Source organism: Prunus dulcis, chromosome 8 (genome assembly GCF_902201215.1).
Source record: "Prunus dulcis chromosome 8, ALMONDv2, whole genome shotgun sequence".
In the NCBI taxonomy this organism is placed as follows: domain Eukaryota; kingdom Viridiplantae; phylum Streptophyta; class Magnoliopsida; order Rosales; family Rosaceae; genus Prunus; species Prunus dulcis.
Window position 1 is genome coordinate 425,764 of NC_047657.1, and position 27,590 is coordinate 453,353.

The 27,590-nt window shown below is 35.7% G+C and overlaps 3 protein-coding genes and 1 non-coding gene across 6 annotated transcripts; 1 reads left to right on the forward strand and 3 right to left on the reverse strand.

The window, feature by feature from the left end:
- The first annotated feature begins 5,622 nt into the window (after positions 1 to 5,622).
- On the forward strand, positions 5,623 to 9,406 carry LOC117637729 (APO protein 4, mitochondrial-like). Its single transcript, XM_034372713.1, has 4 exons — positions 5,623 to 5,764; positions 6,447 to 6,567; positions 7,352 to 7,652; positions 8,149 to 9,406. The coding sequence occupies exons 3-4, from the start codon at positions 7,396 to 7,398 to the stop codon at positions 8,873 to 8,875; spliced, it is 984 nt and encodes a 327-aa protein (XP_034228604.1). The 5' UTR covers positions 5,623 to 5,764; positions 6,447 to 6,567; positions 7,352 to 7,395; the 3' UTR covers positions 8,876 to 9,406.
- Positions 9,407 to 11,076: 1,670 nt separating this feature from the next.
- LOC117636544 (SCY1-like protein 2) lies at positions 11,077 to 24,074 on the reverse strand. Of its 2 annotated transcripts, XM_034371085.1 has the most exons (14): positions 23,221 to 24,074; positions 22,289 to 22,393; positions 21,851 to 21,961; positions 21,168 to 21,350; positions 20,805 to 20,931; positions 19,703 to 19,764; positions 19,480 to 19,566; positions 18,931 to 19,017; positions 16,881 to 16,994; positions 15,893 to 16,021; positions 15,137 to 15,199; positions 12,776 to 12,937; positions 12,546 to 12,664; positions 11,084 to 12,374 (listed from the first exon to the last, which is right to left on the reverse strand). In XM_034371085.1, exons 1-14 carry the CDS (start codon positions 23,713 to 23,715, stop codon positions 11,447 to 11,449), a joined length of 2,772 nt encoding a protein of 923 aa, XP_034226976.1. In that variant the 5' UTR covers positions 23,716 to 24,074; the 3' UTR covers positions 11,084 to 11,446. The 2 variants fall into 2 exon arrangements, with proteins under 2 accessions (XP_034226977.1, XP_034226976.1); XM_034371086.1 differs by lacking the exon at positions 15,137 to 15,199 and having other exon boundaries at positions 11,077 to 12,374.
- Positions 24,075 to 24,442: 368 nt separating this feature from the next.
- Positions 24,443 to 26,641, reverse strand: LOC117637746 (autophagy-related protein 8C-like). Of its 2 annotated transcripts, none has more exons than XM_034372735.1 (5): positions 26,305 to 26,641; positions 25,307 to 25,385; positions 25,179 to 25,231; positions 24,897 to 25,015; positions 24,443 to 24,810 (listed from the first exon to the last, which is right to left on the reverse strand). In XM_034372735.1, exons 1-5 carry the CDS (start codon positions 26,346 to 26,348, stop codon positions 24,704 to 24,706), a joined length of 402 nt encoding a protein of 133 aa, XP_034228626.1. In that variant the 5' UTR covers positions 26,349 to 26,641; the 3' UTR covers positions 24,443 to 24,703. The 2 variants fall into 2 exon arrangements, with proteins under 2 accessions (XP_034228626.1, XP_034228627.1); XM_034372736.1 differs by lacking the exon at positions 26,305 to 26,641 and adding an exon at positions 25,567 to 25,757.
- Positions 26,466 to 26,661, reverse strand: LOC117612329. The gene has a single exon (XR_004583369.1). It is a non-coding gene; the product is annotated as a U2 spliceosomal RNA (small nuclear RNA).
- Between the last annotated feature and the right edge of the window lie 929 nt (positions 26,662 to 27,590).

Genomic DNA, 27,590 nt, shown 5'->3' on the forward strand with positions numbered 1-27,590 from the left:
TTCCATGCTCAAGGTATTATTTACCAAACTGCAACCCATTTTAACCCCCCACCCCAATAAAATGGTGTGTCTGAAAGGAAGAACCGAAAATTTCTTGAAGTTGCCTGCTCACTCATATGTGAATAATACTTTGACGTGTTTCTTCCATGCTCAAGGTATTATTTACCAAACGACAACTCATTTTAACCACCCCCCACCCCCAATAAAATGGTGTGTCTGAAATTTATTTCCTATTATATTAAGATTTTCTTTCTTTCTCTTTTGTATAAATTTTGTGTAATTAGGATTTTATTTGTTTTCTCATATAACCATATTAGGGTTTACACACTTATTTTATAAATGCCTCATTTTGAATAATGGAAATATATCATAAAATATTTTACCCCATATTGTTTGACTACAATACCATTAAACTGTAGTTAGTTTTTAAAATAATTTTTGAACTTGAGATTAATCTTGAACCTCTTATGGAATCACAAGCTTCTTTTTGTTTTCTTTCTTTTTCCTCCACCCAAGAAAACAAACTCTACTGTACACCTTAATTTATCGATGTTCAATGGGACTGCCTGCCATGCTAATATGATGGATTAGGCTACTCGCCTTTTTCTCTTTCTAAGTTTGAACATCATGGCAATTTCATAATTATAGGTGGCATATGCATGCATATGTTACATCTCATGACAATATCAAAATTTCGGGCCTACAAAGTTAAGCTCAGTGGAAAAATGCATTGATTTGCATATTAGTGGTTTCAGTTCAAATTCCCATGGCATCTTGGTTGTGTGTGTGTATGTGTGTGAAATCTCCCTCCTTGTAGTTTAGACTATCACTTATATTCTTTAAAAAATGATAATAGGAGTTGAATAGATATAATAAAGGGAAAGATTGAGGAATTGAGTTCAATTCTGGAAGGAGATAATCAGTACAATAGGTACAAACATTGTACCTATATATCTTATCTTTGTTTTCGTTGAAAAAAATAGGTACAAAATTTATACCTATATATCTTATCTTTGTTTTTATTGGAAAAAATAATAGGGTTTTTTTTAAAGATCTTTTCTATTGAAATGGGCGATAACATACTAAACTCACTTATACTACACGGATACTAGGATTCGAACCCAAGAACTTTCATGAAGGGAACATTTGCTCTAAATCACTACACTAATAGGTCCTTTGCATAGTTAGGGTGTTTTTTAAGTTGGCTACCTTGACCCATAATTCACTCAGCATGTTAACCTTTTGATTTGAGCCTTTTTACTTCTCTTATTCTGGGATGGAAAACCTTCCCGCCGTTGGCCCATTAAAGTATGGATTACTGAATTTGTATATTCCGGATTTTCGAAAGCATAAATGTAATTGCAGCAAAGGAATTCCTATCCTATTCCATCATCAACGCTCCCAACTACCACTTTACCAACATTAGTTATGATTAAATTCTTAAGCATAATTATCATGCATAGCATGCATTGGCGCCTCTTTCTTCTGGCCAATGGCCATGAATTATAGATAGTTCGTTTTGACTGTCGTGTCTGAAAATTTGTTGAGTGTCACATCACGTTGGTGTGGTTTTTATCCAAGTTAGATATTAACACTAATGCATGTTTTATAACGTGGTTTCTAATAGGAATGGTCTCTAATTAGTTTTAAACTTTTAAATCAATCAATGTTGGTATCTGTCATCCCATTTCATCAAAATACAACATACTTACCGATGAGACAAATAATCTCATGTCTTTTATTCAATAAGATCATTTGTTCTGCTTAATGAAATCACAATGTGAAATTGTAAATAGAGAGCATATGAGATTGTTGAGAACCGATTTTTATAAAATTCATATACCATTTGTCATAGAAACCTTTTATGATTTAAATGAGTCAAAAACAATAAACTCACTGAAATACAAGTAAAAATCTAAGTTACTAGTGTTAAATTCAGAGAGACGGGTCAGCGGTCCACTACTAACAACACCGATATTGTCCCTAACTTAACTACCTACAAAGCCCATTAGGTGTAGGATAATATCACAAAAGAACTTAGTATTATTAGTAGTAGAACCATTCATTATATTTTGTATTTTACTTAGTCAAGTTTTCGATGTAGGACTCATATTCTTTAACACGCCCCCTCACGTGTGACCACCACATGGTGGGCCACACATGGAGCCAAGTCCACAACGAATTCAATCATTTAAGCCTAACACGTGAGCACCACATATTAGGTAAGTAAAGGGTAGGGGTAAACATTGAAGCCCAATATGTGAACACTACATATTGGGTAAGGGTAGAGGACAATTCAAGTTCAATCAATCAACCCGCTCTGATATCATATGAGTACGGCAGTAGATAAAACAGGATACAGAAATCTTGTAAGCACGGTAGTAGGTAAGGCATAATACAGATACCCTGTGAGCACAACAATAGATAAGGTATAACACAAAAACTCTGTGAGCACGGCAGATGCAAGGTTTCCTAAAAATAGGGTAAGTCAAGGCAAAAGCAAAGTAAGGGCAAATAAAGGCAAAGGACAGGACCACATCAATAGGAACGATAATAACAACATCAACTGAAAGCGAAGCAAGCAAAGGAAACGTCAACAACGTTACGACGATAGTAGCAACAACTATAATAGCAACAACATCAGATAACGACAACGACAACGACAAATTCTTTCATATCAACTTTAGCTCATTCACACAGATATTTCTTCTCTTCAATCCTCCTCTCCCCTTGAAGGGAATGGGTCGTCGGAGTCAAAAAAAGAGGCAATATCTCTATAAGAAAGATAAACATATCTTTTTCACCCCCCCTCCCCCTCTTGAAGAGGAGGGGAGGAGAGTACTTTAATTTCAAGAAGAAAGCAAGTACATGTCACAAGAAAACCTAGCTCTGATACCAAGTGAGTTCGACAATAAATAAAACAAAACATAGAAAATTCTCACAAATAAATATTCACTCATAATTTTCATATTTTAACAACTAGCACTTGCACAATGCTTGTTGATGGTCCCGACCATCGAGTACAAATGCCTCGTCAATGGGGAAAGCAAGTTCTTGATTTTGGGTCATGTGTAATTAATTAGGCAGGAAAGGGAAAGCCAAAACCAAAACCAAAAAAGAGTGCAAAAATAAAGCCCACTTTATTGAAATTCCCCATATTCCATTTCCATGTTTCTCTTTTGTCCATTCCATCACTGAAAAGTGGAGGCGCTGATGACGCCCTTCCGCCATTCAGCCCTTGGATGCCGCTAAACAAATCGACTCCAATTACTTGATTTCTTTTTTCTTTTTCTTTTTTTCCTTTTTTTTATTGTAATATTTGATTTGAGTTGAGATGATTGGAAAATGCATGACATTGACATGTGTGTTGCTTTCGTTTGGAATATTTGTTAGTTTATTCCTTTGCTTTAGGACTAAGTACTCCTCTTTTTCAAATGTATTTTACTAATTTTTATTGGACTTTTGAAGGGGTAGTTTCAATAGAAAGGAAGAAGTGGATAGTATATAGCCATCAAAAACTTTACTTGTTCTTTCACTCAACTGGAAAAGGCAATAACGATTGTGGACATGTTCAAATAAATCTCCACCACCATCTTTTCATGAAGTTGACTGAACATAAAATTGAAGGGGCTCAGGCAAGGGAAGTGTGCCTTAGATCATACTCGTAAAACAATTTTTTCTTTTAAAAACATAGAATACAATCAATATTTTTATAATAATAAAAATGGCAAACTTTTTTAGAATATAACTGTGATATACTATTTATGGTCATGATAGATTCACTGCTCATTGGTACGTTGAAACTCCAAAGTAACTAGGTGGTGCTCTCTATGTCATGTCTCAGACGGTTGGCTTTCCTTTTGTCGGCATTATTTTAACTTTTATTTTTGGTTTGGAACTGGAATCTAATCCTTAATCTCTGAATCGCAAATCCTAAACTCTAAACTTTGAACCTTGAACACGAGCCCTAAATTGAGAATTCATGCCCAAATCCCAATCTTCAAATGTAAATATTGAAACGCGAACTCATACATGAACTCCAGATCCTACATGTAGAAGCATATTAGGTCTATCATAAGAAATGAGGGGATTATTTGAAGCTTTTCTAATTATTATCATTCACTTATTCATCAGTGTTGCAATTTATTGCAAGGAGTTTGTAGTTGAAGTGGTTTAGAAAACTTAATCTCCTCTTTGAACTTCAGTTGAATAAAAATAAAAACAAAATAAAATGTTGCAGTGCATCCAATGATCTTGGGTGATTAATGTTTCTTGATTAGATTAGTCATGCATTTAAAGAGTATAATTGAATCCTTAAAAGTTCAAAACTTGGACATCTTATTTTAATATAGTTCTGATTATTAATTGTACCAATTGATTTACTAAGTCACAACCAAATTATTCCAATATCAAACGCTTGAGGCATGAGTAAAGGCTTTTACGATAGCTGGCTCTTGATTGGAGGAAAAGCTAATAACGATCAGATACGATACTCCCCCCTAAGCCCCTAAATGGAGGTTTTTTTTTTTTTTTTTTTTTAAATATAAATAAAATAAAATAAAATAATTCTTGTTGCAATTTGAAGCTTTTGAACATTTCTTCGTTCAAAAGTTTTGAGTGTATAAAATTATTAAATTTGGAGAAATGAATGTTTTACGTCTTTTCATGCATTGCATTGTGGTTAACTACTATATTTTCCAACCTAAAAATAATTAACAAGCTTCATCTTTAGTCCTTCAAATCAATTTCAAAGAAAACTAGACAAATGCTTCAAATTTAAGATTTCTAGTAGGCGGGCGCAGCCGTCTGTGCACCTCTAAGTTACACTTCTTAGTTCTTGTATTTTATTTAGTTCATAGAAGATTGGTGGAGAGCTTAGGAGCAAATTTTGTTCCAACAAGATTGATAAAGTTGTAACAAACTGAAACTAGGACTTTGCTTGTTTTGTTTGCTCAATAATTTACTGTTTTCTGGTTTCTGTAAGGCTATAACATTTGCCATGCTATGTTATGGAATGCGATTTCGATCTGGGCTAATGGTTAATATAAAGAATCAAAGATGCATAAGAACTGCTCTCATTTTGGTATTTCCCAACAAATTCCACCATATGTGCACATCTCATAATGGCATGAGTTCGAGTTACTTGCAGACCTAGTAAAATACATAACAAAACAAGCAAAATGTTTAAAATTTGAGAATTGAACAAGCCAAAACCTTTTCCTAATTACCCACATTCTCACCCAATCTTCCTATTTCTCATCATTTGTTCGGATTCACAGTCTTTGCATTGAGGCACTTATTCGTTTGTGCTTGTTACTGTTTTTTGGGATATGCTGTTTATTTTCTTGGTTATGTTTGATTGATTGCATACTTAAATCTAATGCCTTTCTCATTTTCTTTGATTTATATGAATTATGAACGTATAAAGTTCGTTATTTGATAAACTTGAGAAAATGGGTTTCCCTTTTTGTCCCTTGTGATTTAAAGGCAGGAAGCCTAATCCTGTCTTGGGCCAAACAATGTCTTAATTAAGACTTGGACTAGTAGGATTCGTAGCTCATTAACTGGGCATATTTTCGCCCACTTAAAATGAAGGGCTTAATTAAGCAAAGCCCAAAAACTTGAAAACACGGGGGAAGAAAACGCGCGAGCGAGCTCAACGTCTGTCGTCGTCGTCTCCTTCGTCTTCGATCAAGAGGGTTTAGCTTCAACGTCATCGTCTTCTTCTTCAGCTTCAACCTATCTGGCTGGAAGCCAAATCTAAGTAGGTTCTTCGTCTTCAACTTCATTAGTTTTTCAGATTTCAGACGAAGGATGGAAATTTTTTTGGTTCGAATCTAAGCCAAATCTAACCAATTTCTGTTTTTTCTTGGTTCGAATTTTTTTTATGTATGCATGAACACGATGGGATAGAAATTTTGGGGCTTACTATATGTGGGTTTGTTTGGGAGAACATTATTGGAGATTGAGCAGGAAGTAATTGAATTGACAGTTTCTAATCTTAGACAATAGCTATTGAAGCTAAACATCAATATGAGTGATTTGCTGTATTGGTGTTTGGTTCAGTGTTTGGGTTGGGTTCATTGGTTGAAGTGAAATCTAACAAGTGTATGTCATTTCATTTGTGACAATGTTTTGGAGTGTGTTCATTTAGCTTTGTGCAGAAGCTGCAAGGAATAATCCCAAACAAGATATTTGGGAGAATTAACAGTTATCTTGTTAGACCTATCCTTCTTTCAATCTGTTGTGTTAAAAATTTGCTGCATTTGTGTGACAAAGCCAACTACTATTTTGTTGCTGTTAGAAATTTGTTAATTATTTTTTGGTCATGTGTTCTGTCAAACTTTGGTGGTTGTATTAAAGGATAAATATGTATTTTTTGGTCAACTGGGTCTAGTGTTTATATATTTTTAAATCTAATTTTTTATTTTCTTGCATTTATTTAGCTTGCAGCAGTTTTCATTTGTTAAAATTCCTTCAAGATTGAGATTGAGAATTGCAGCAAGTGAGGAGGAGGCAGCTCTTGGTCGTGGGAAGCACAAGTGCCTAAATGAAACATTGAGTGAGGTACTTCAGTTAGATATATGCTTAAGCATATTGCTTTTTCTAGTCTACCTTTCATGTGTATCTGCACTTTCATTATCTTAAATATGTTGTATGTTATTGGTATTTGATGACTTTTGACTTTATATTGGTTGAAGATGTTGATAATAGTTAAATTAGTTTTGGATTTATATATTAGTTTGTAATTTTTTATAATACATATTCAAGAACAAAAAATATATATTTAATGTTTAAAATAATTATTTTTATGGTTTAGAAATATAATCCTGTCCTGAATTGCACCAAACATAGAATAGTGCTAAATAGCACTATTTTGCCCATTAGTCCCCCTTTAAAAGTCCAGCACTCCACCAAACATAGGACAAGACTAAGTCCAAGCCAGTCCTTGAATTTAGTCCTGTCCAATCCAGTGCATAACAAACGCTCCCTAAAGTTTATGAGGATTTTGTATAATCTTTCTATACATAATTGGGTCATGGTGGTTTTCATTTTCATGATAATGAGTCGAAAGTTAAAGAGCATTTTTGTGTATAGAACTAAAGTAAGATGGTTTTATATGGAAGCTGTGGTTTTGAATCGATTAAAAAGTTCTACTCTGGTAATTATTGTGTCTGTTTTCTATACTGCTGTGCTAAGCTAGTAACGTGTTGCACATTATACCATCCAAATATGAAATAGGGGTTTGGTTCCAAAGCATCTCTGAATATGTTAATACTTGATTTGGATGACTTGTTGTGGTGTTTTCTGCATTTGGCTCATTGGCTTTTGTCTACCCTTTGCGGAGCAGATGTGATTTTATATGGTTGAAAAGTTTTGGCACGAAAGGAAATTATGGCACTGAGGAAGAAATTGTGCGAGAGTTCCAATTTCAATGGCAAACTTATGTACACCTTTTCAAGGTATTTTAGCTCAAATAAGATGGACTTAAGGAAGCTAAAGCCTATGATTCAGAAGAGAATCCAAGACCGGGCTAAGGATTACCCAGTACCGGGCATGATTCCAGTGGCCCAGGAGGTCTTTAATTCCCAGAGGCTCATTATGCAAGGTGTCTCTACTCTCCTCAAAGTGTTGCCAGTTATGGCCTGCAAGTAAATCCCTCATCTGCCATTTTTAATTTTTTATGTTACTTTTAATTCTTGAACTATTTGGCATTGAAATCCTCACTTTTCTATTAGATGTTTCATGAAATAATATCGACTTTGATCTGTGTGTTTCTTTTTCAATTCTAGGCTTGTGTTATGAGGAAAATTCCATGAAATCTAGGATAATTGAGTCACTTTGTAGCTATCAATAGTGGAATACATACTAAGCCCTTTTTTAATACAAATTTTATTGGATCTGTCTTCTGAAATTATTTTCACGGAAAATTCAGAGTTTATGTTCTGTATTTCATCTCGGAAAAATTAGACCACTCTATCTACATGTTCCTGAGCTCCCTAAGTGCTATTTTTGAAAGCTGCACTAGCTATGTTTTCCAAATTAGAGTTAATCTAATTGATCTCCATTCTCCCTCCTGATCTGCTGGACAGTTTCTGTGACTCAAAAGAAAGGCCAACGTTTTTCATCCATATCCTACTTTTACAGGTTCTGTCCAGAAGTATACATAGGCGAGAAAGGCCACTTAATTCAGACTTGTTGTGGTTTCAAACATCGTGACAAGAATCGCGTTCATGAATGGATAACTGGTGGTTTAAATGATGTGCTTGCTCCAGTAGAGGCATTTCACCGGAAGCACATGTTCAAGGATGTTATTAAGCACCATCAGAGGTTTGACTTTGAACGTGTTCCTGCCGTTGTCAAGCTATGCTGGCAAGCAGGGGCAAATGATGAAAATCAGTATTCAAATTGGAACCCGGAAAGTGATTGTTTTAGTGTTGATGGAGCTGAGTCGTTGCCATCTGATGAACTTCTTATGATTGCCAGTGGAACTTTGAGGGCATGGGAAATTCTCAGAAATGGTGTGGAGAAGTTGTTGATGGTTTATCCAGCAAAAGTATGTAACCATTGTTCAGAAGTTCATATAGGGCCATCTGGGCATAAGGCTAGGCTTAGTTGGCAGGGAACCCACTTTTGGAGAAAGGCAAATGTAGATGATCTTATGCCTCCAAAGATTGTATGGCGGCGGCGGCTTCAGGATCCTCAAGTGCTTTTGAACGAAGGTAGGGGCTTTTATGGGCATGCTCCAGCAGTAGTAGAACTATGCACACAGGCTGGTGCCGTTGCACCCTTGAAGTATCACTGTTTGATGAAACTGCAGGGTGTAGCTACACATGGAAATCAAAGTTTGTACCATCCGAAAGATCAAATGTGAACGTAGTTAACTCCAAGGTGGGAAATTGAAGCCCAGCAGAAGCTCCCTAGGACCACAGATGTGCGTTGAATTGTTCAACTATGATGTTTGATGATCTATAGCGGGAAATTGAAGCCCCACAGAAGCTCCCTTATCATCTGATCTTGGTTCTTGAGACACATTGTAACCGTCAGATGAATGACGAGGAAACCCAAGATGAGCCCCACAATGAAATGGCACGTTTTGCCCCCTTCACTTGGAGCATGAAAGAGCTGAGAAAATGGGTAGCCTTGCTTTTATGGACACAGAAACAAGATACACAGTGGAAAGAGTGAAAGCAAGAACGGGGGTTAAACTCATTGGAAGTTAAGTTGATATTTTCTTCTACTTATTACTGACTGATGTTATAGATGGTTAATACAACATGATAAATAATTGAAATCCCTAACAGAATCAAATGCTCCATTATGCTGCATGTGTCATGATAAAATCAAAATTTGGTAATAGGAGTCGAATAGATATAATAGGGAAAATAATCATTTGTTTTTGTTGAAAAAATAATAATATTTAGGGTTCTTTTGAGTGGGTTACCTTGACCCACAATTCACTCAGCATGTTCCTTTTGATGTGAGTCTTTTTAGTTTCCTTATTTTGGGATGGTAAACCTTCCCGCCGTTGGTTCGTTGAGCATACAAGTATAGATTACTGGTGTATATTCCTGTCCTAACTACCACTTTACCAACATTAATTATGATTAAATTCTTAAGAATAACTATCAAGAACGGCATGCATTGGAGCCTCTTTCTTCTGGTCAATGGCCGTGGAGATATTGTCTTCACTCCTTACTGAAACCACTTATTTTGGCTTCTTTTAAAAGATCTCTCTCCTTTGGGTTTTTCCAAAGTCTCCCTAAAATCTTTGGTTTGGTCATGCGACATAAATGCTACTCTTACTATATTTGTATACAACATACTAAGACAAAATAATCTCACGTCTTGTATTCAATAAGGCCATTTGTTTTTGTTTTTTTTAAATTATTTAAATTATAAAGAATTTGTCATTTGTTCTCCTTAATAAAACTCCAATGTGAAATTGTAAATAGAGAGTATATAACATTGTTGAGAAGAAAAAAAAACCCAATTTTTATTGTCTATTGTGTAGATAAGCTATATTTTGGTGAAAACTATCCCTTCAAATATTGTCAAGAAATAACATTAATTGTAACAAAAAAAAAAAAAAATGATGTGTATATCAAAAATTAAGGACTACGTTGATTGATTTGAAAAATGAAAACTTTTATAAAATTGAAAGACCATTTGCGATAGAAACCTGATGCACCTCATCGATGATACCGAATGTTTCAAAAACTCACAACAATTTCTTGTCCTGCATAAACACACTATGCAAGTAATAAAAATCCGAGTCACAAGCTCTTGCACAGTGCCTTGTTGATGGTCCCGACATTGAATAAAAAGCCTCGTCAATGGAGAAAGCAAGTCCCTGATTTTGGTCATGTGTAATTAATTAGGCAAGAAAGTGAAAGCCATAACCAAAACCAAAAAGAGTGCAAAAATAACGCCCACTTTATTGAAATTCCCCATATTCCATTTCCGTGTTTCATCATTGAAAAGTGGAGGCGCTAATGACGCCCTTCAGCTATTCAGCCCTTGGATGCCGCTATCCAACTACTTTCATATTCATTTTTTATTGGTAATTAATTCATTTGATAATATTGTTGATTGGTTAATGCATGTTATGCTATGCTTTAGGATTACTTTTTGAAGAGGTAGTTGCAATAGAAAGGAAGAAGTGGTTAGCAGCCATAAAAAACTCATCTTGAAAAGCCAATCGCCACTGTTGACATGTTCAAATACATCTCGACCACCATCTTCTCATGAAGTTGGTTGCGCATCATAAATGTGCCTTAGATCATACTCCTAAAACCATTTTTGTTTTTCAAAAACAAAGGACACAATCACTATTTTTATAATAAATGGCAAACTTTGCAAGCATATTAGGTCAATCATAAGAAATGGGGGAATTATTTATTTAAGTTTTTCCAATTATTACCATCCACTTATTCATGAGAGTGTTGCAATGCATCGCAAGGGACTTGTAGTTAAAAGTGGTTTAGAGCATTTAGTCTCCTCTCTCCGAACATTGGTTGTGTAAAAACAAATCAAATGAAGTTAAAAATATTGTCTGGTAGAGATTCCTTCCAATAGCATTTACAACCTTAATCTCTTTTATTGATTTCCAGCCCAGTCACTGAAGCTGGGCCTGTAACGAAGAATATACCATCCAGAAGAATTAAACAAAAGAAGCTTTCAAATTACAAAGCAAAATTTGGTGCCAAATCGCAACAAAATACAAACTAAGCACAAAAGATCAAATACATAACAAACCTTGCCATCCCCGAGAGCTGCTCCTGTCGGCCACGCTAGAAATATGACGTAGTATCCCAAAATCATTTACAAAACCAGTCTCTCCACACAGCATGGCAGGGATACTCTACATGGGCCACTCACAAATTTTTGTTGTGCTGCTCTTTTTATCCTACGTTAATGAAGATACAAACATTGTATTATAAGCTTATAGCAGATCTAAAAGGGGTGGCTGTTCAGATGCTGATTTGGCATGGCTGGACCGAGACACTGAACTAGCACCCTTCCCTCTACCTCTTCCTCGACCTACAGCAGTTGAAGGGGGAGGAGCAAGTCTAGGTGCTCTCTGCGCATTGTTGCCAGAAGCAAATATGGATCCCAAATCAGCTGACTTTTTATCTGTGTAAGCACTTGAAGCTGAAATGGACTGAGTCTGTTTCAAAAACCCAATAGAACTCTGGGGGTTAAAACCTGAGCTACCCAAACTACCAGTATTCAAAGTTGCGTTGCCTTGATTCAGTCCTATTTGCTCAACAGAACTTTGGGTGCCAAAGGCCCAACTGTCATTGTCGTTGCTGTAGAGGTTCATACTGTTTGATGTACTTGATAATGAATTGGGACCATATTTGTTCCTGGGCGATTCTATTGCACCATTGTTGGAAGGGCCAGTTCCACTTACTGAGCCACTAGGGCGTGGGGGCCAGTTGGCGAAAGGATCTATGTCATCAAAACTGGAACTGGATGATGCTCCAGCATTTGATTGCTTCTCACCATCACCAAGAGGAGTAACTCCCGAGGACGCCCGAGGAGGCCACTCTATATCAACTGGGGGGCATGACACGGGTGTTTGCTGACTAGAAACTGCAGTTCGCGAAGAAGTTACTTGAATTGGTTCAATACCCTGAATGGGATAAGTTGAGGTAATGCTATTTGTAGAATTTTGGAGGGAATTGGAAGGCTGCTTTCTAATGGGGCCCCAATCTTCATCCCATCCTGGACTGCCGTTTGCAGCGGTGGCGACAGTTCCGCTTATTTTGCCTGGGACTTGGGACTGGAGCCCATTGGCAGATGCAGATGGTTTTCCCTCTGGGATTCCAGAATCCGTCACAGTAACTCCCCGTTTTTCCTCTATCTTCCTGCCACAAAACCATTACATAAAAAGAGAATAACACTTAATATCAGAAAACTAAAAGAAGCAATAAACCAAATACATAATGCTGAAACTGATTAGCATGTATGTAAGCACACCCAGGCATTACAAATCCCCCCAATACAATAGAGTGAAGCTCGACATGTTAAATTAATACCTCAGAATATCTTTGACAAAGAGCATATATTTGGCAAACTGCTGAACATTTAATTGCGGGGCAGTAAGAAGAGGTGTGAGTAGTGGGAGGACATGCTCTGCAACAAATTCCGCCCCATGCTGAAAATCATGAAGTAAGGACAATGAGTGGTAACTTGAAATAATACATAACAATATAAGCGAGACAAATAAAGCAACTCCAAAGCCAGTTTCATTATTGGAAACTATTACCTTCTTAAGAATTGAGTTTGACACCCCAAGGGTACACATAAGGGTAGGAGCAGAACGATCAACTGCTGTACAACGCTGAATTGTTTGCAAAATATCCAAAATAGCACGCTTATCAAGTGTAGGAACCAAATCTCCTAGACAAAGCAAAGCATTGACTCTCACCTGTCAAAAGAAGCACATTTGAAGTTCATATTCAATTCTTACATTAAGGTTAAGCCACAAAAATTAAATGAAACAGTAGTAACATATTTATTTTTTGGCAAGGGTAACATGCCATTGAATTAAGAGCTATAGTTGAATCCAGTACTAAAGAAATAGGGGTAACATATTTCTACTTTATTTGTCTTGAACTGTCATTCCATTGACCTTAGATCCACAAAAACTAAAGGCACCTTTAGATTTTCTGAATTTAGTGTCGACAGCATTCCATTGTCCAAAGGAATAATATGGTTTCAAAATACACAAATAAACCAAAGAATATTTGAATAACCAAACTCGGACAGAAGATTCGTCACGAGAAATCGCAGGGTGACTCCCACAAATAAGCTTAATGATCAGTTTTGGAGTATAAAGACGTCTATATTGGTTAAAAATAAAATGAGAAATCCGTCTTTACAGTGATCGAAACAGAGGGGGAATGACACAGAAATTTACAAATTTAGCAAAAGAAAAAGAAAGGTTTCACATGGAAAAGTGGACCAAGTTAAATGTGTAAGGAACAGACTTTATTAATAAAAGTAGACTGAAAACAAAATACATATAGGATGGACAAAGAACCAGATATATAGTGCTTAAAAAACATACTTCACAGATAAAGACAGTTTAGATAAATAAAAAATTAATAGGTAATACATTTCGATATATGAGAAAAGTATTTTCAAGGATTATTAAATGACGTATTATTAATTGGAAACTATGAACCAAATAAAAGAATGAAACTCCAATTAACACTAAAGAGTTTGGTGGAGTTATTTACAAAGATGGGGGAAACATATTTTAAAAATACCTATAGAGGTGTCGAAAACTATGAAAATGTAGGAGCTGAGTGGTAACAAAACTATCAATTTAAATTTAAATTGAAGATACGCTGCAAATGAGTGGAGGAAGAGCACTACAATACCAATATATAAAAATAAATGGGATGCGGAGCTGTAAACTCCTCAAGGAATTGACGAATCACGCTATGAAATATGGGAAAGTGGAAAAACAAAATATAATGGAAGAATCAAACACTGCCTGATAACCAATTTGGATTTATGCCAAATAGACCCTCTATGGAGACAATCCAGCATCTACTTACTAAACACTCAATGGAGAATGGCATAAGTAAATAAATCACAAAAGCTGATGACGGAGTAGCAAAAGATATACTATGGTGGGCCCTACAAAGAAATTGAGTTCTCATTAATCAGATAAAAGTAGGATTACACTAAGCATCACGAGTTCAGCACTAAACCCTGCTTAGAAGTTTTCGATGAAATAATAAGGATATGCACGAAGTCATTTCATGATGTATGCTAATTAATGAATGGCAGTGAGTCAATTTCCTCAAAAGTAGAAACATGGACAAACCCATTACAATCAAAAGGTTTAAGAATTAGTGGGATTAAAGAAACAGTATATGGGGGGTGCAAATTCAACAAACAAAAGAATTATACTTCTGACAAGTTAGGAGGTAATAACCCATTGAATCAAGTCATTTCCTGCATTAAGAATCAGTAATGCAAAATAACAGGGAAATATATGTGCACGCGATAACAACTAGCACAGCATGCACAAAATTCAGACAAGCTCATGTACACTAGGTGATAAAAGAGTGCAATTATAAATAATAAAAAATGTAAAGGTCCAAATAACTACGATTAGGTCAACTACTCTTTATGGGATAGAGTGATACATATTAAAGCACAATCAAATGAAACATAATAGGAGAAGACAGGAAGTGACACTCAAAGGAATGATTAGTTAAAAGTAGACGGTAAGACACCAAGAGGCTGACAAAAACTTGCATGAGAAGTAAATAAAAAAATTAAAGAAAAATATACATAATATGAGATATTGCATGGAAAAGAAAACAAAGTAAAACCAGAATACATTAGCCAGTTCCACACCATTGGACAAAGGAATGGATGACGATAACAACGATGAGTACCTCTCATTGTGAATTTCACAATGTAGCGGACCAAAACGTCTTTTAACTTAGAATGCTCATAGAAATATGTTACAACAGTTATAAGATCCAATGCACAAATGGAAAGAACATATTGATATCATCTAAGGTGAATGCACAACAAGAATGTGCTTAAAATTAAACCTAAGAAACGAAAAGTCAAATAAAAAGTATCAATTAAGTTTACATACCGCTGCAACAGTTGTTTTGAGAGCTAAGCCATGAATACGAGGCAGAATAGCTTGTTTCACTAGCTGGAAAGAATGAAAATATAAGACAATACATACTAGTAGCTCTAGTAAAATGATCATTCACAAGAAAGATACTAAAACTCTAAGCAGATACTATAGGTTTTGTTTATCGTTGTCCATGTGCTACAAACATTTTTGTATATAAGAAGAAAGAAAAAAAAATCTAATAAAATGAACTTCGAAATAGCCAGGGGTATAATCCAGAAACTCACTTAATTTGGTACAAATCTCCACTGTTGAAGTATAAGACTTTAATGGTAAATAAATCAAAAAAATTTTGTAAAAACATCTCAAGCAACTGAAATATAACTTATAATATGCCAAACGCATAATTATTAAGCTCACAGAGCTAGGATCTACTTCAAACAGAATGGCAAACTTCAGCCAGCACATCATGAGCTCATCATTGGATAACCAAATAAACCAACATTTGTTCCATTTCTTTCAAAAATAGCATTCAACATTAAATTTAGACTGCTGATATTCCTTTTAAATAGGAGACTATAATTTTTTATTTGGTCCTGTGTTGTTATGATTTATGTTTGATGCAGTCGTTAACAACACTTTATCTCCGACAATATATCGTATCACAAAAGCAACTCCATAAACGTGTCTAACCACTGATGATGAAGAAAAATTGGAAGAATACACACACACACATATATACATTCCAAAAGAATGACAATGGATACTCACCTGAGCATCAAGTTTCTTAGCAAGGAAAGAAGACTTTTTCAAAACCTCCTCCTGTATGCGAGCATCAGTATCACCAAATGCTCGAACGATCATGGGCAGGACATGTGATATCAAGTGCTCTTGCATAGTCTACAATACATACATAACAAAATAAGAATATAACTCAAAATGGAAAAAGTATCTACTAACAAAGTAGTAGTCTATTGGAGCCCAGCAGATATATTCATAAGGTTCATCGACAATTAACTATAGAAACAAGCTTGAAATGAATCCAGTAATAAATCTGAGATATACTTTGATTCTGAACTTCCTCCACTGCATGGAGTAATAAGCTAATGAACATATTTTCTTTCTGATAAGAGGGCAAATGAATATACGGTTGAAAAGCTGAAAAAGACTCAAATCATTATGATACCGCATGGTACAGGCTTCCAGTGTCTTAAGGTTCAAGAATGAAAGACACTGTCTCTGACAATCAAAAACAAAAGCTCTGAAGGTTAACTGGCCGAAGATTCATCTGGTGAAACCCAATTAGTGTCGGATAGAACTCTTATAGCCAACCCCGAAGCAGTAAACTATTGGGATTAAGGCAGAGTTAAGTTGAGAGGAATTGAGTGAGTTGCAAAACATAACTGAACAAAGTTTTAAAAATAATATTTAAGACATGCACATTTGTGATAGCAGCTTCTTATAACCAAATTAAAACTACAGTACTACGCAGAGAACTGTGCCTCTAAACCCCACGATAAACAGGAAACAAAATGAAAACTTAATGTGAGGAAAAAAAAATAGAACTGATAAAGGTATGAGAAAATCCATTAGGACAACATTTTAACTAACTTCTGATTCCTTTTCTTTTTTCATGCCTAGGAATCAGCATCCCTTTTCATGCACCAAACAGCAACAGTACACAAACAAGACCACAAGGATTAAACTACAGAATGCAACTAATATTTTAAACCATGAAGAACAGAGCATCTTCACTTACCTTGTTGATTATGAGTTCTGCATGCTTCAAAAGCAGCAATAATGTGTCACCCACAGCGGTACTCAGCACAGGAACAAGAGCTGGCAACGTTGATAGCTCAAAGTCATTCTTATCCTACATTAATTTTCAAGGCATCAACTCCATTAATCCAATTGAAAAACTAACCCATGATTATGAAAGAAAAAGCATTTACAGTCACCTGAAGATGTGCGTATGTTTGATAGTTAGAGGAGTGTGTATTTAGAATACTTTGGGCTCAGTACTTCATGATTTGATATCTTAATTATCGTGTCACTTTTTGCAAAAATAAACGTCATGGCAGTTAATAATGACAGCAAAAATGATGGTGATAACAACGATGAAATTATTACACAATTCTTTACCTGGATCATTTAAAAATTCACATGTTTTAGAGTGGCATTATTTGAATCCTACATTTGCTCAGTTAGCCCCTCCCTTAGTTGGTAACTTTTTAATTTTACCTCTGGAAAAAAAATAAAATAAAATAAAATAAAAGTAAAATACATTCCAGCCCTTCCCCTGTTGCAAATGGATCAGCACCTCTACACCCATGACAGTCCACCATGGCCAGTAGCCATGGCTGTTTCTCCAATTGAATAAAAATATTAATATGGAATAAAATGATTGGGTAAAATTGTTAGTTCCTGAACAAAAAACAGAGAGGGGTTAACCTAGCAACCAAGGGGGTCTCAAATAGGACCAACATGTGATTTATACTTATAGTGATACATATGGGGAAAATGTATCAAATTAAATGACATGTTATAATTACCATCTTACCCCTATGGTACTTTTTGAGAAGTTAGAAGAGTATTGGAATATGAGCTATGAATAATGGGAAACCATTTAGGAGAAATAAATAGTGATATATATGGGGAAAATGTATCAAATTAAATGACATGTTATAATTACCATCTTACCTCTATGGTACTTTTTGAGATTGAAGTTAGAAGAGAATATTGGAATATGAGCTATGAATAATGGGAAACCATTTAGGAGAAACAAATAGTGAACTGACAACATTTTTCTCTTGACAAGACACTAATATTTTCTTAAGAAAAACGGTATGTTTTTTTTTAAAGGAAACAAATTTTATTGCAATAGATAAAATACAGAGATGGCCAAGTTGGCCACAAAGAAGAGCAACTAGACTGAACAAACCCTAAGCTACTAGCAAAAGAACCCCAGTAGCGCACACAACCTATAGCTAGGAAATGGCTGCTTTCCAATCCAGCCAAATAACCCTAAAAGGACATCTCTAAAGACTGAAGAAGTCAGAGGTCCACAGTGAAGAACATAGTCTAACTTTCTCCCACAATTCCTCTGTTTCGAGAACTGCTTGATCCTCAAAAATTAATCTGTTTCATTCTAACCAAACCACCCAAAGAATAGCCAATACACTACAGCCCCATAAAACATTGGCTTTCTTCCCATTCCTGGGGATTCTGAAAAACGACATGTGATCAACTATGGACAAGGAGTCCATTTTTTTCTTTTTTTCTTTTTTTCTTTTTTAAAGAAACAATTTTTATTGCATATATCAATAAAATACAGCAGTGGTCAAGATGACCACAAAAGAAGACTAAAACAAAGATATAACAAGTAGACGAAAACCAGGTCCCCAAACCTCTAGCATACAGAAAAACCTGAAGAAAAAACTAACTTGGCCTGGGAAATTAACTGATGGCTGCTTTCCAATCTAAATAAATAATCTCAAAAGATAAATCTCCAAAGTCTGTAGAAATTGAACCCCATAGCGAAGACCACTTTCAAATTACAGCAACAAAAATAAAACTTGCTAAACTGCCTGAACTAACCCAAAACATAAAAACTCTAACACCCATCATTGCTACAATCTTTTTTATTGGAACTATGATATAATCTAATACCCCATAACAAGCACTACAGGATTCGTTTAGAGTAACTCACAAGCCTGATCAGTTACATAGCTTAAGATTTAATTCACAAAGCTTTTGTTGTAGGTACGGTGATGGCAGATCTCCAATCACAAAGGTGAAGCAATTAGTACCTGAGACTCTGCAATAGTGAGAACCATGGGCAGAATCATTGGCTGCATAACCAAATTCCTGAGTTCTGCACAAAGCGGCGGCAGTACCTAGAAAAAAGATAATACAGACCATGTTCAATCATTCAAGTGGTCCCCACTGAAAAAATTAATATCTGCAGCAGTGGGATCAGCCAAACTAGAGAATGCAATAATCGTGAAATGCAAATTACTAACAGGCATAACCAGATACCCAGATTCCCAGATTTCAATTCATTTAGTTTTCCACTAGTACAGCTAAATAATATAGGACACATGTAACTCAAGAGTTCTTTCTTTCTTTAACCAAACACAAAAATCATCATGTGGTCTTTATTTCATTAATCTTTGTTTGTTGAATTTTAGTTTCCAAAATCAACAATTCAACGTACTTCAAACATTCAGGTTTGTGCAAAATCAACAATTCAACGTACTTCAAACATTCAGGTTTAATTACACAAAACATATATACTGTAAAAATAGATGAGATAAATAAATGACACATTACTTGATCAGACAAGAATGAACTCAAACCTTATAGCGCAATACACGAGAGTCAAAATCTTTCCACATATCATATAATGCCTTCAGGAATTCAGACTTCTGCATGTTATCTCTTTCCTGCAAGTAAATAAAAAATTTATGACCGAGTAATTTTTTATTGCTGTCAATATTTTTTTTTTCTTTTAATATATTGCTCCAGGGGTAACTTTATCCCAGAAGCATGCACTGGTTACGCTGAAATGCAAATGCATACAAGCATGTGGTCGAGAAAGCGAAGAGCACGCAACCTAGTGTCATCCCGGAAAAATGGAGAACCTGCAAAAAATATAATATTATAAACAAGCCCGATCCTGAGTCAAATGGCAATCCATGTTCACTTAGTATGTAACGAAACACTAATATTCCAGCTAAATGTACTGCAGAGACTATAGCAACAAAACATAATCAAGCATGACCAAACAAATTCTATACATGATTCTACATTAATTTTGGCTTTCCACGAAGAGCATTCAAGAAGATTTGGGGGTGATCGTCATGTATCAGGAAAAGAACAACCTGAATTCCTCATGCACTCTCACCTTTAATAATGATGGAGGATTCAGTAATGCCTTAGGGCTTTTACAAACTGTCATGCCATTGAACACTAAGGATTTATCATTTTCTGCTGTTTTAGCTAAGAGGAAAGAGACATTGCAGGTAATTCAAATAAATTTGCAACTTACACTTGTAGGTGAAATGTTTAATAAGAGCATAAAATTGGTAAGGCCTTGATGAACTCCCTACAACTCAATAAATGATGTTCCGCACTGCTAAATCTTCCAGTAATCTTCTTTCTTATCTTCTCTTACGTTATATTATTTCTTGTTGCAATGCATATAAACTACCCTGAAAATTATTGAGAGAGAGAGAGAGAGAGAGAGAGAGAGAGAGAGAGAAAGCTGGGGTTCGTGACGCAAGGAGATCTTTATTTATTTAGACATAAATAAATAAATGAGATTAGTATTGTTTAGCTTCTATCTGTTAAAACTAAAAAAAGAGATTTAATTATTATTTACTTTTAATCAGTCGAATTTGGGAATTTAGTTACTAGGTTTATTATTTTTAAGTCCTTAATCATTTTGCAATGACTATATACATAACGTTTCTAGTAATAGTTTTTGAGACTTCTGGCATATTGATGAATATTAATACAAACTTGACTTTGCCATACTTTGCCTCAACTTATCCTTCTCTGTCTCTTCAAACATCTCTTGTGTATTCTATTTTTCTCTCTATTTTACATCGATTGGTTTGGAAGCAGAGGAATGTTTTCCCTATATGGAAAAGCTCCATTACAATAAGGTTCATGTATTTACCTGTAAAATCCATTGATGTTGGCCTGAAAGCCTCATTTGTAGAGAGCATCCTTTGTAAGTCAGGAACTAACTCCGGAGGAATAGAGGAAAAGGCTTCACTAGATAAGTAACTTAAGGTATTCATATACTGCAGAAGACAAATGTAGAATTAACAACATATACAGAATCATAGATCGAGCATGAGAATCACTTGCACGACCAATTTTTAGTGCACATGAAATGAAGGCAAAGTAGCAGCCAGAAGTTGGTAAAGGAGATAAGCATATCATACAAGCTATTTTTGTGTTTTCAGGATATGAAAAAAACTACCAATTAAAACACCCACATTTGTATGAAAGAGTGAAGATTTCAAAACAAAATTACCATCTTGACATTGTTGTGGCAGTCAAGCAAAGGCTTGTGTGAAATCAAGTGGTAGGCAAGACATCCAAAGCTGAAAATATCAGAAGAACATCCAGTTGAAGATTCTTTGCTCCTAGCAAGTTCAGGAGCAGTGTAATTCAATGATGGCTGAAGGGGAAGTACAGAGTCCTCACCATCATACTCCTGTGCAACCCATATCAAATCAAATAATGATAGGTACATATGGCTCATGGGAAAAATATGTATTCATCTTCTTTTTTGCTGAATAACACATAAATTGATCTTCTCCATTGATATAATAAGCTTAAATAAATAAACCTAAAAAGTGAGTCAACATTTTCACAAGGAAACAGCATATGGCTCATAAAAGAAAAGGTCAAACTCTTAACTATTTGTAAAGAAGTCCAGTGTGCAAGAAAGATCATTCAAAGTTGTTGCAAAAGCAACTGCATAGAAGTGAAACAAGGAAGAAAATGAAGACATTCATAGATTCATGAATGTGGGTACATGCAAAAACGTAAATGATACAATGAATAAGAGATCAAGATCTACAAGCCAAGTGTATATTAATAATGTGCTGGTGAACAGAAATCAAGAATTCACAAGATTACCAAATGTGGACGGGGAATAGAATTCTATGTATAATAAGCTTATTTAAAAATCCTATCAACGACTTCACTCACAGCATAATGGAATGCCTGAACATTAGCCATATTGCCTGAGGCCTGATCTGTTGAGATTGCAAAACCAAATCCACCAAGCTTCCAAGCTCCACTTGATGTAATAAAGACATTCTGCAGAAATATGATTTTGCATTAAATTGAAATTCAATATGCCTTGGAGCTCAAACTTGAAGGACAAGCACGATAAGTAATTAACCAGAAAAACATTTATTGTATTCATTAAGGGAATTGATCAATAAATATCAAGCAATAAAATGAAAATATGGACTTTTCCTTAGTAAATATATCTTCAAACTAGCACGGACAACAAGGGCATATAGTCTTGTAAATATTCTACCCTCCAGATTAACAGAAGAGAAAACATCTCTAAGTGAGGTCAAATGTTGACAAATTTCACTTCTACATATTTTAAATATTGTGAAAACAAACAATTGTTACCTCGGGTGATATAGCCCGATGAATAAGATGCGCATTGTTATGGAGAAAGTCCAAGGATTCTGCTATCTGGAGCAAACCATGCTTCACCTCCAACAAACTCATTTCCTGGCAAGCAAAAATCCTTTTGAGCAAGCTATGATACCACAGGATCAACTCATAGTGCACGACAGATAGGAAATCGAATAAAAAAGTCCAGTTTCCATAGAAGAATATTTTCGACAACATACTTCCTTTGGACAGATGGAAAATATCCAGCCCCCACAAAATTTACAAATCAGATGCAAATATAGCTATAAAACAAAATTATTTCACCACCAACAAATTAATCGATAATAGTACAAACATATATTTTCCAAACAATGATTCTGTTCTGGGTAAAAATTTGTCATGTCCTCATCTTGTAATTTTACTTTTACTGATTTCAATATAATAAGCCCAATAGTATTGAAGTTGCTCATAAGGTCTTAGATCACTCAGTCAAAAAAGAGTATATGCATATTAAACATCAATGTGAAGCTATGCAAACAAATTTATCAAGTTGGAGAATCAGTTCTATTAAAATATGCATATTAAACAAATTTATCTATTATTGGTGTGTTATCAGTTCTGCGGAAGCTGCAGTTTTCACAGCATACAGACAACTCTTGTTCTACAATTTCTTTTGTATAGGACCATTCAAATTGAAACGGGCATCTTATTAACACTAATCAGATGTATCATTCTTAAAACCACACAATTACATTAGAATTCAAGTGGGTAATCTACTGATCCACATTAAAGAAATTAAATCCTAGCGAGCATTTCACAGATTTAAACTACCTTACAATAATCAGAAGGCCCAGAATAATCCAAACATGCATTTATACATTACATTATCCAAACTCAAATCCGACATTCACAAAAAACAATTGAAGCCCACTAGAGCTACCTACCATTCCTTTAAGCTCCTTAGGCACCTTAGCCACATTCTCCACATTCCCAAGCGTATTGGCCACCGAGGCAAACAACGGCTCCGTGACCATTGCCATGGCATTCTTGTTCTCATCCAACGCCTGAACCACGTGCACAACCCCGGGGTGCCTCAGCCTCACCAGCCTCGATGCATCGGCCCGAATGATCTCCAAAAACGCATCTTCCGCCGCCTTGGATAACCCGGCACGCACGCGGGCCTCCGACAAAGCCTTCTTATCCAAAACCCACACGCAGACCGTGGGGTACTGGTGCGCCCGGTTGGACTCACGAGCAGCCTTGGCCGAGTACAGCTTCCAGACCAGACCCGGTCCGGCCGACCCGATCTGATCGAAAAGCTCGTAGTCCTGGAGAGGTTTGGGTCCGGCGACTTCCTGGACCGTGGTCTGTACGGTCTTCTCGATGACCGCAGCGGTCTTGGCCAGGGCTTGGGTTAGGGTTTTCATGTTGATAGACATGTTGGATGAAGGGGAAATTGCAATGTGTTTGATACAAATCGGATGAAATTAAACAAAAAACAGTGTTCGTGTTTGTGAATGTATAGGTGTATGTAATCTGTGGAATTGGGAATTGTAGGGTTTCTGGGTTGAAGACGAAGGAGGAGAAAGAGGAGAAAGTGGAGGGAATTGGAGCTTTCCTCAGACTCAGATCATCGCTCTGCCTCGGTCTTTCTTTCCACCTCTCTCTCTCTCTCTCTCTCTGTCTCTCTGTGCGTAGTTTCTTTCTTTCTTCTTTTAAATTTTTTGTCGATTATTTTACTTATTATTTATTTTATTTATGTTTTGGACAAGTTATCTGTGCGCAGTGTGCAGTTTGGTGCCGTCTTAATTAATTGTTCTTGGGCTTTCCCTTGGATTTCATTCATTCGTTTAGGTGGGATGACTGAGTCCCACGTGGCGGCAACCCTTCCAAGTTACTTAGTCACTGGATGGGCTGGGCTTCGCTTTCTTTGCTCAAGTCCAGTTTGATTCCAATTAAATTAAATTAATATCCAGAGCTTTCTAAATTCATTGAAAAATATTTGCTATAGGTAATAATAACAGAAGCACCAAAAAATTATTGAAACTGTTGACTGGTAGGAGCAGCAGTCAACGCAAACCTTGACCCTAGAGGGGGTACAAGATAACTAGGATCAAAGTACGTGAGTTGGGTTGGAGATATGGAAGAGCACGGTACTTGCATTGATTTGAATCCTTGTTACAACTGGTTTGCCAATTATACAAGAATAGAGCTATTCTAAGTGACAAGAAAGAGTCAGTCTCCTTCTCCCTTCTTTTGGTCTTCTATTTATAGGCAGGTGAAGCAGATGGTTTGCACAGCCATTGCATGATCGAGGGAGGGGGGAGTAGCCCACTAGACTGAGCATGAAAAGTCTGGCAACCCGTCACATTTGAGCCAAAGCCTAAATTATAATGACTAAGCAGGTCAGATCATTAACACAGAGCATTATTGCTCTTCATTGGATCCAGAGACTCTCCCTTCACCACTGAAGGTGATGTGAAGAAATCCATCTTCATCCTTATTTTCCTCATCGATTGTAGACATCAAGGCATCTGTAACATTGAAAGATTATTACAATCACAACTAATTTGGGAAGAAGTTATTATTACGGCTAAAACAAAAATGCGTTGCAGCTCACCAAATGGAGGTTCAGTGTTCCTGCAATAGACAAATATACGTTTTTTCCTGCTGACTCTGATACGCATCCGAATAAAAGAAACAAAATCTCGAAGAGGCATATCACCATACACTAGGAATCTGCAATCAGAAATGAACTTGGAGTTTGCCCTTTGAAGTAAATAAGTACATTTTCTTTCGGTATGCAATTCATATATACTGATGTCGTCGTCTTTCTTTTTTTTTCTGACAGATTTCGGAACATATATCAAAAGCATAAGCAAAAAAGGAATTGGAAACTAACTTCTTCATGTCTGTGTCAGGAATGTCACTCCTTGGATCCTTTTCCAGAGTCACCTGCAGGGAGGCTCAAATTAAACAGAGTATATCCACTAGATGCATAGGAAGTGTTTAATGCGGCAAAATTCTTACTGGTATACAATTTGGATGTTTCTCCCTCAATTCCCCAGCGTCTAAAATAATGCGGTGTTTGTATATATTCATCCGATTCCTGAACATAAATCAAAAGCATAAATGAAAAGGGAACAAGCCTATTCCATTGTAGCAATACAAATCAAGATGACTAAAGCAATACAAATCAAGACCCTATCCAGGTGAGTACGTTTTCAGATGCTCATCCTTTTATATTTATACGTGCCCACCTCAACCCCTAGCCGATGTGGGACAAGTACCTGCATATTGGTTTTACTAATTGTGCTTGTATTGCAAAGCAAGTTCCTTGGTTTCACTAATGGTCGTTTGAAAGCTGCACTTGATTGCGGGACAAATTCTAAAGGGAGCAGATTGTTTAACAGAGTAGTCGATTCGCTCATCCTTTGATTCACACAACGTATTTTTTGTTTGAAATATATAAGATCTACAATTTGAAGGGTATTTATTACAAATTATATAGCGGCGGAATTTTTCATTTGTGTTTTTCAATATCTTTTTATTTATACTTTTTCCATTCCGTATTTTACTAACTAAAAATATTTTAAGAGTAATGCTACACTTATCACATTTTTATCCCACATTTCTATACCACATGATGTTGCATATCAATATTATATGTCACATCAATTAAATCAATGAAGTGTATTTTAATTAAGATAATTAGAAAAAACAAATATTGAAATAAATCATAAACGAAAAGAAAATATTAAATAATTTGAAGAGTAATGCTACACTTACCATATTTTTATTTCACATTTCTATACCACATGATGTGGCATGTCCATATCATATGTCACATCAATTAAATGAATTAAGTATATTTTAATAAATAAAATTAGAAAAATAGAAACTATTATTTTACATGATGTGTTATGTACACATCAATTGCCACATCATGTGGTATAAAAATGTGGTAAGACTAGTATTATTCATATTTTAAAATGTTTTAGGTTAGTTTGGTTTAAAGAGGATCATACTTCTCTTCAAAGTGTATGTTTTGCCAGGATCTTCCATGGTCCATGAGGAGACCCCCCCGACATGTCTACGAGGACAAAATAAAAAAGGCCATGATTTTGGGCCACCACAGGAACAGAAAATCAAAATAAAATATGTCTGCAAAAATATTCAACTAGATTTGTTGGGGTGCGCCAGGCCCACGCTGCAGTGCAACGCTTGGGCGACACGTGAGAGCCCCAATAGCAAGCTATTATAGTGGACCCTCCCCTTAAAGAAATTAATTTAATATCGTGTGGGCCATTGACCCACGTATCAGATATTAAACTGATAAGAACAGATACTACACTTGATCTTAGCCAAAAGGCCGAGAAAGGTATGAATTGAACATCTGTGTACTTCGCATTTTATAAGCCATTCTGCTTCGCTGTTTAGGTCTCTAGTTCGATGTGGGACAAAATAACGCAAGGATAATTGATACATTCTCTCATCCTTTCGTCCTCTTGTGTGTGAAGGCAAATTCAACACATCATTCATTTGGGGCAAATTCCTAATTTGTATTTGATTACTGTATTGGATGGTCCAGAGAAGAAGTTTGACAAAAATTAAAATAAAATTGATATCACTTGAAAAAATATATATAAACATATGACAAGGACAATAGTGGAGGTGGCAATAATATATACTTCGACGTTGATGGATGGAAGCAGCAGCCACAACTAGAGCGACAGTTGTAGTGATTGGTGATAGAAATGATGGTGATGGTGGAGGGAAATCACGTTGTCTATTAAAATGTCGGTAGGGTCTTATTATTGAGTTTGACTGGTTATAATATATTTTATATAAGCGATATTGAAAAGTGAAAATCGAACATAGAATTTCATGTGCATTGTAATATTTTTAACAACTTAAATTGCAACTCTCTTGCTTCTATAATTTCTTTTTATCCTAACTTCATATGGAAATTATTGAAACTTAACTGACGAGATATCTAAATTTCATCAAGACATAAAAAATGAAAACTCTAGCCCCCTCTCTTCAAGAAAACACTTTACAAACATTTTCACTTTGAGGGGAGAGTAAGCCATTATCCTAACTTTATAAGGAAATTATTGAAACTTGGCTGACGAGATATCTAAATTTCATCAATACATAAAAGATGAAAACCCTAGCCCCTTCTCTCCAAGAAAACACTCTATAAACGTTTTCACTCTGTTCTTCCTCCCCTCTCCCTTTCTCCCTTTCTACCTTCTCTCATTTTCGGAGATAGAAGGATTCCCCTATTTGTTTTCGTTTTGTAAATGATTTT

Coding starts and splice junctions, on each gene's coding strand:
- LOC117637729 (XM_034372713.1), top strand. CDS start 7,396: ATGGCACTGAGGAAGAAATTGTGCGAGAGTTCCAATTTCAATGGCAAA. Junction 7,653..8,148: donor TTGCCAGTTATGGCCTGCAA/GTAAATCCCTCA, acceptor CTACTTTTACAG/GTTCTGTCCAGAAGTATACA.
- LOC117636544 (XM_034371085.1), bottom strand. CDS start 23,715: ATGTCTATCAACATGAAAACCCTAACCCAAGCCCTGGCCAAGACCGCT. Junction 19,018..19,479: donor CTCGTGTATTGCGCTATAAG/GTTTGAGTTCAT, acceptor TCTTTTTTCTAG/GTACTGCCGCCGCTTTGTGC. Junction 12,938..15,136: donor TCAAAACAACTGTTGCAGCG/GTATGTAAACTT, acceptor TTCTTTTGACAG/GTGAGAGTCAATGCTTTGCT.
- LOC117637746 (XM_034372735.1), bottom strand. CDS start 26,348: ATGGACCATGGAAGATCCTGGCAAAACATACACTTTGAAGAGAA. Junction 25,016..25,178: donor CCTGACACAGACATGAAGAA/GTTAGTTTCCAA, acceptor TTCTGATTGCAG/ATTCCTAGTGTATGGTGATA. Junction 24,811..24,896: donor GAACACTGAACCTCCATTTG/GTGAGCTGCAAC, acceptor TCAATGTTACAG/ATGCCTTGATGTCTACAATC.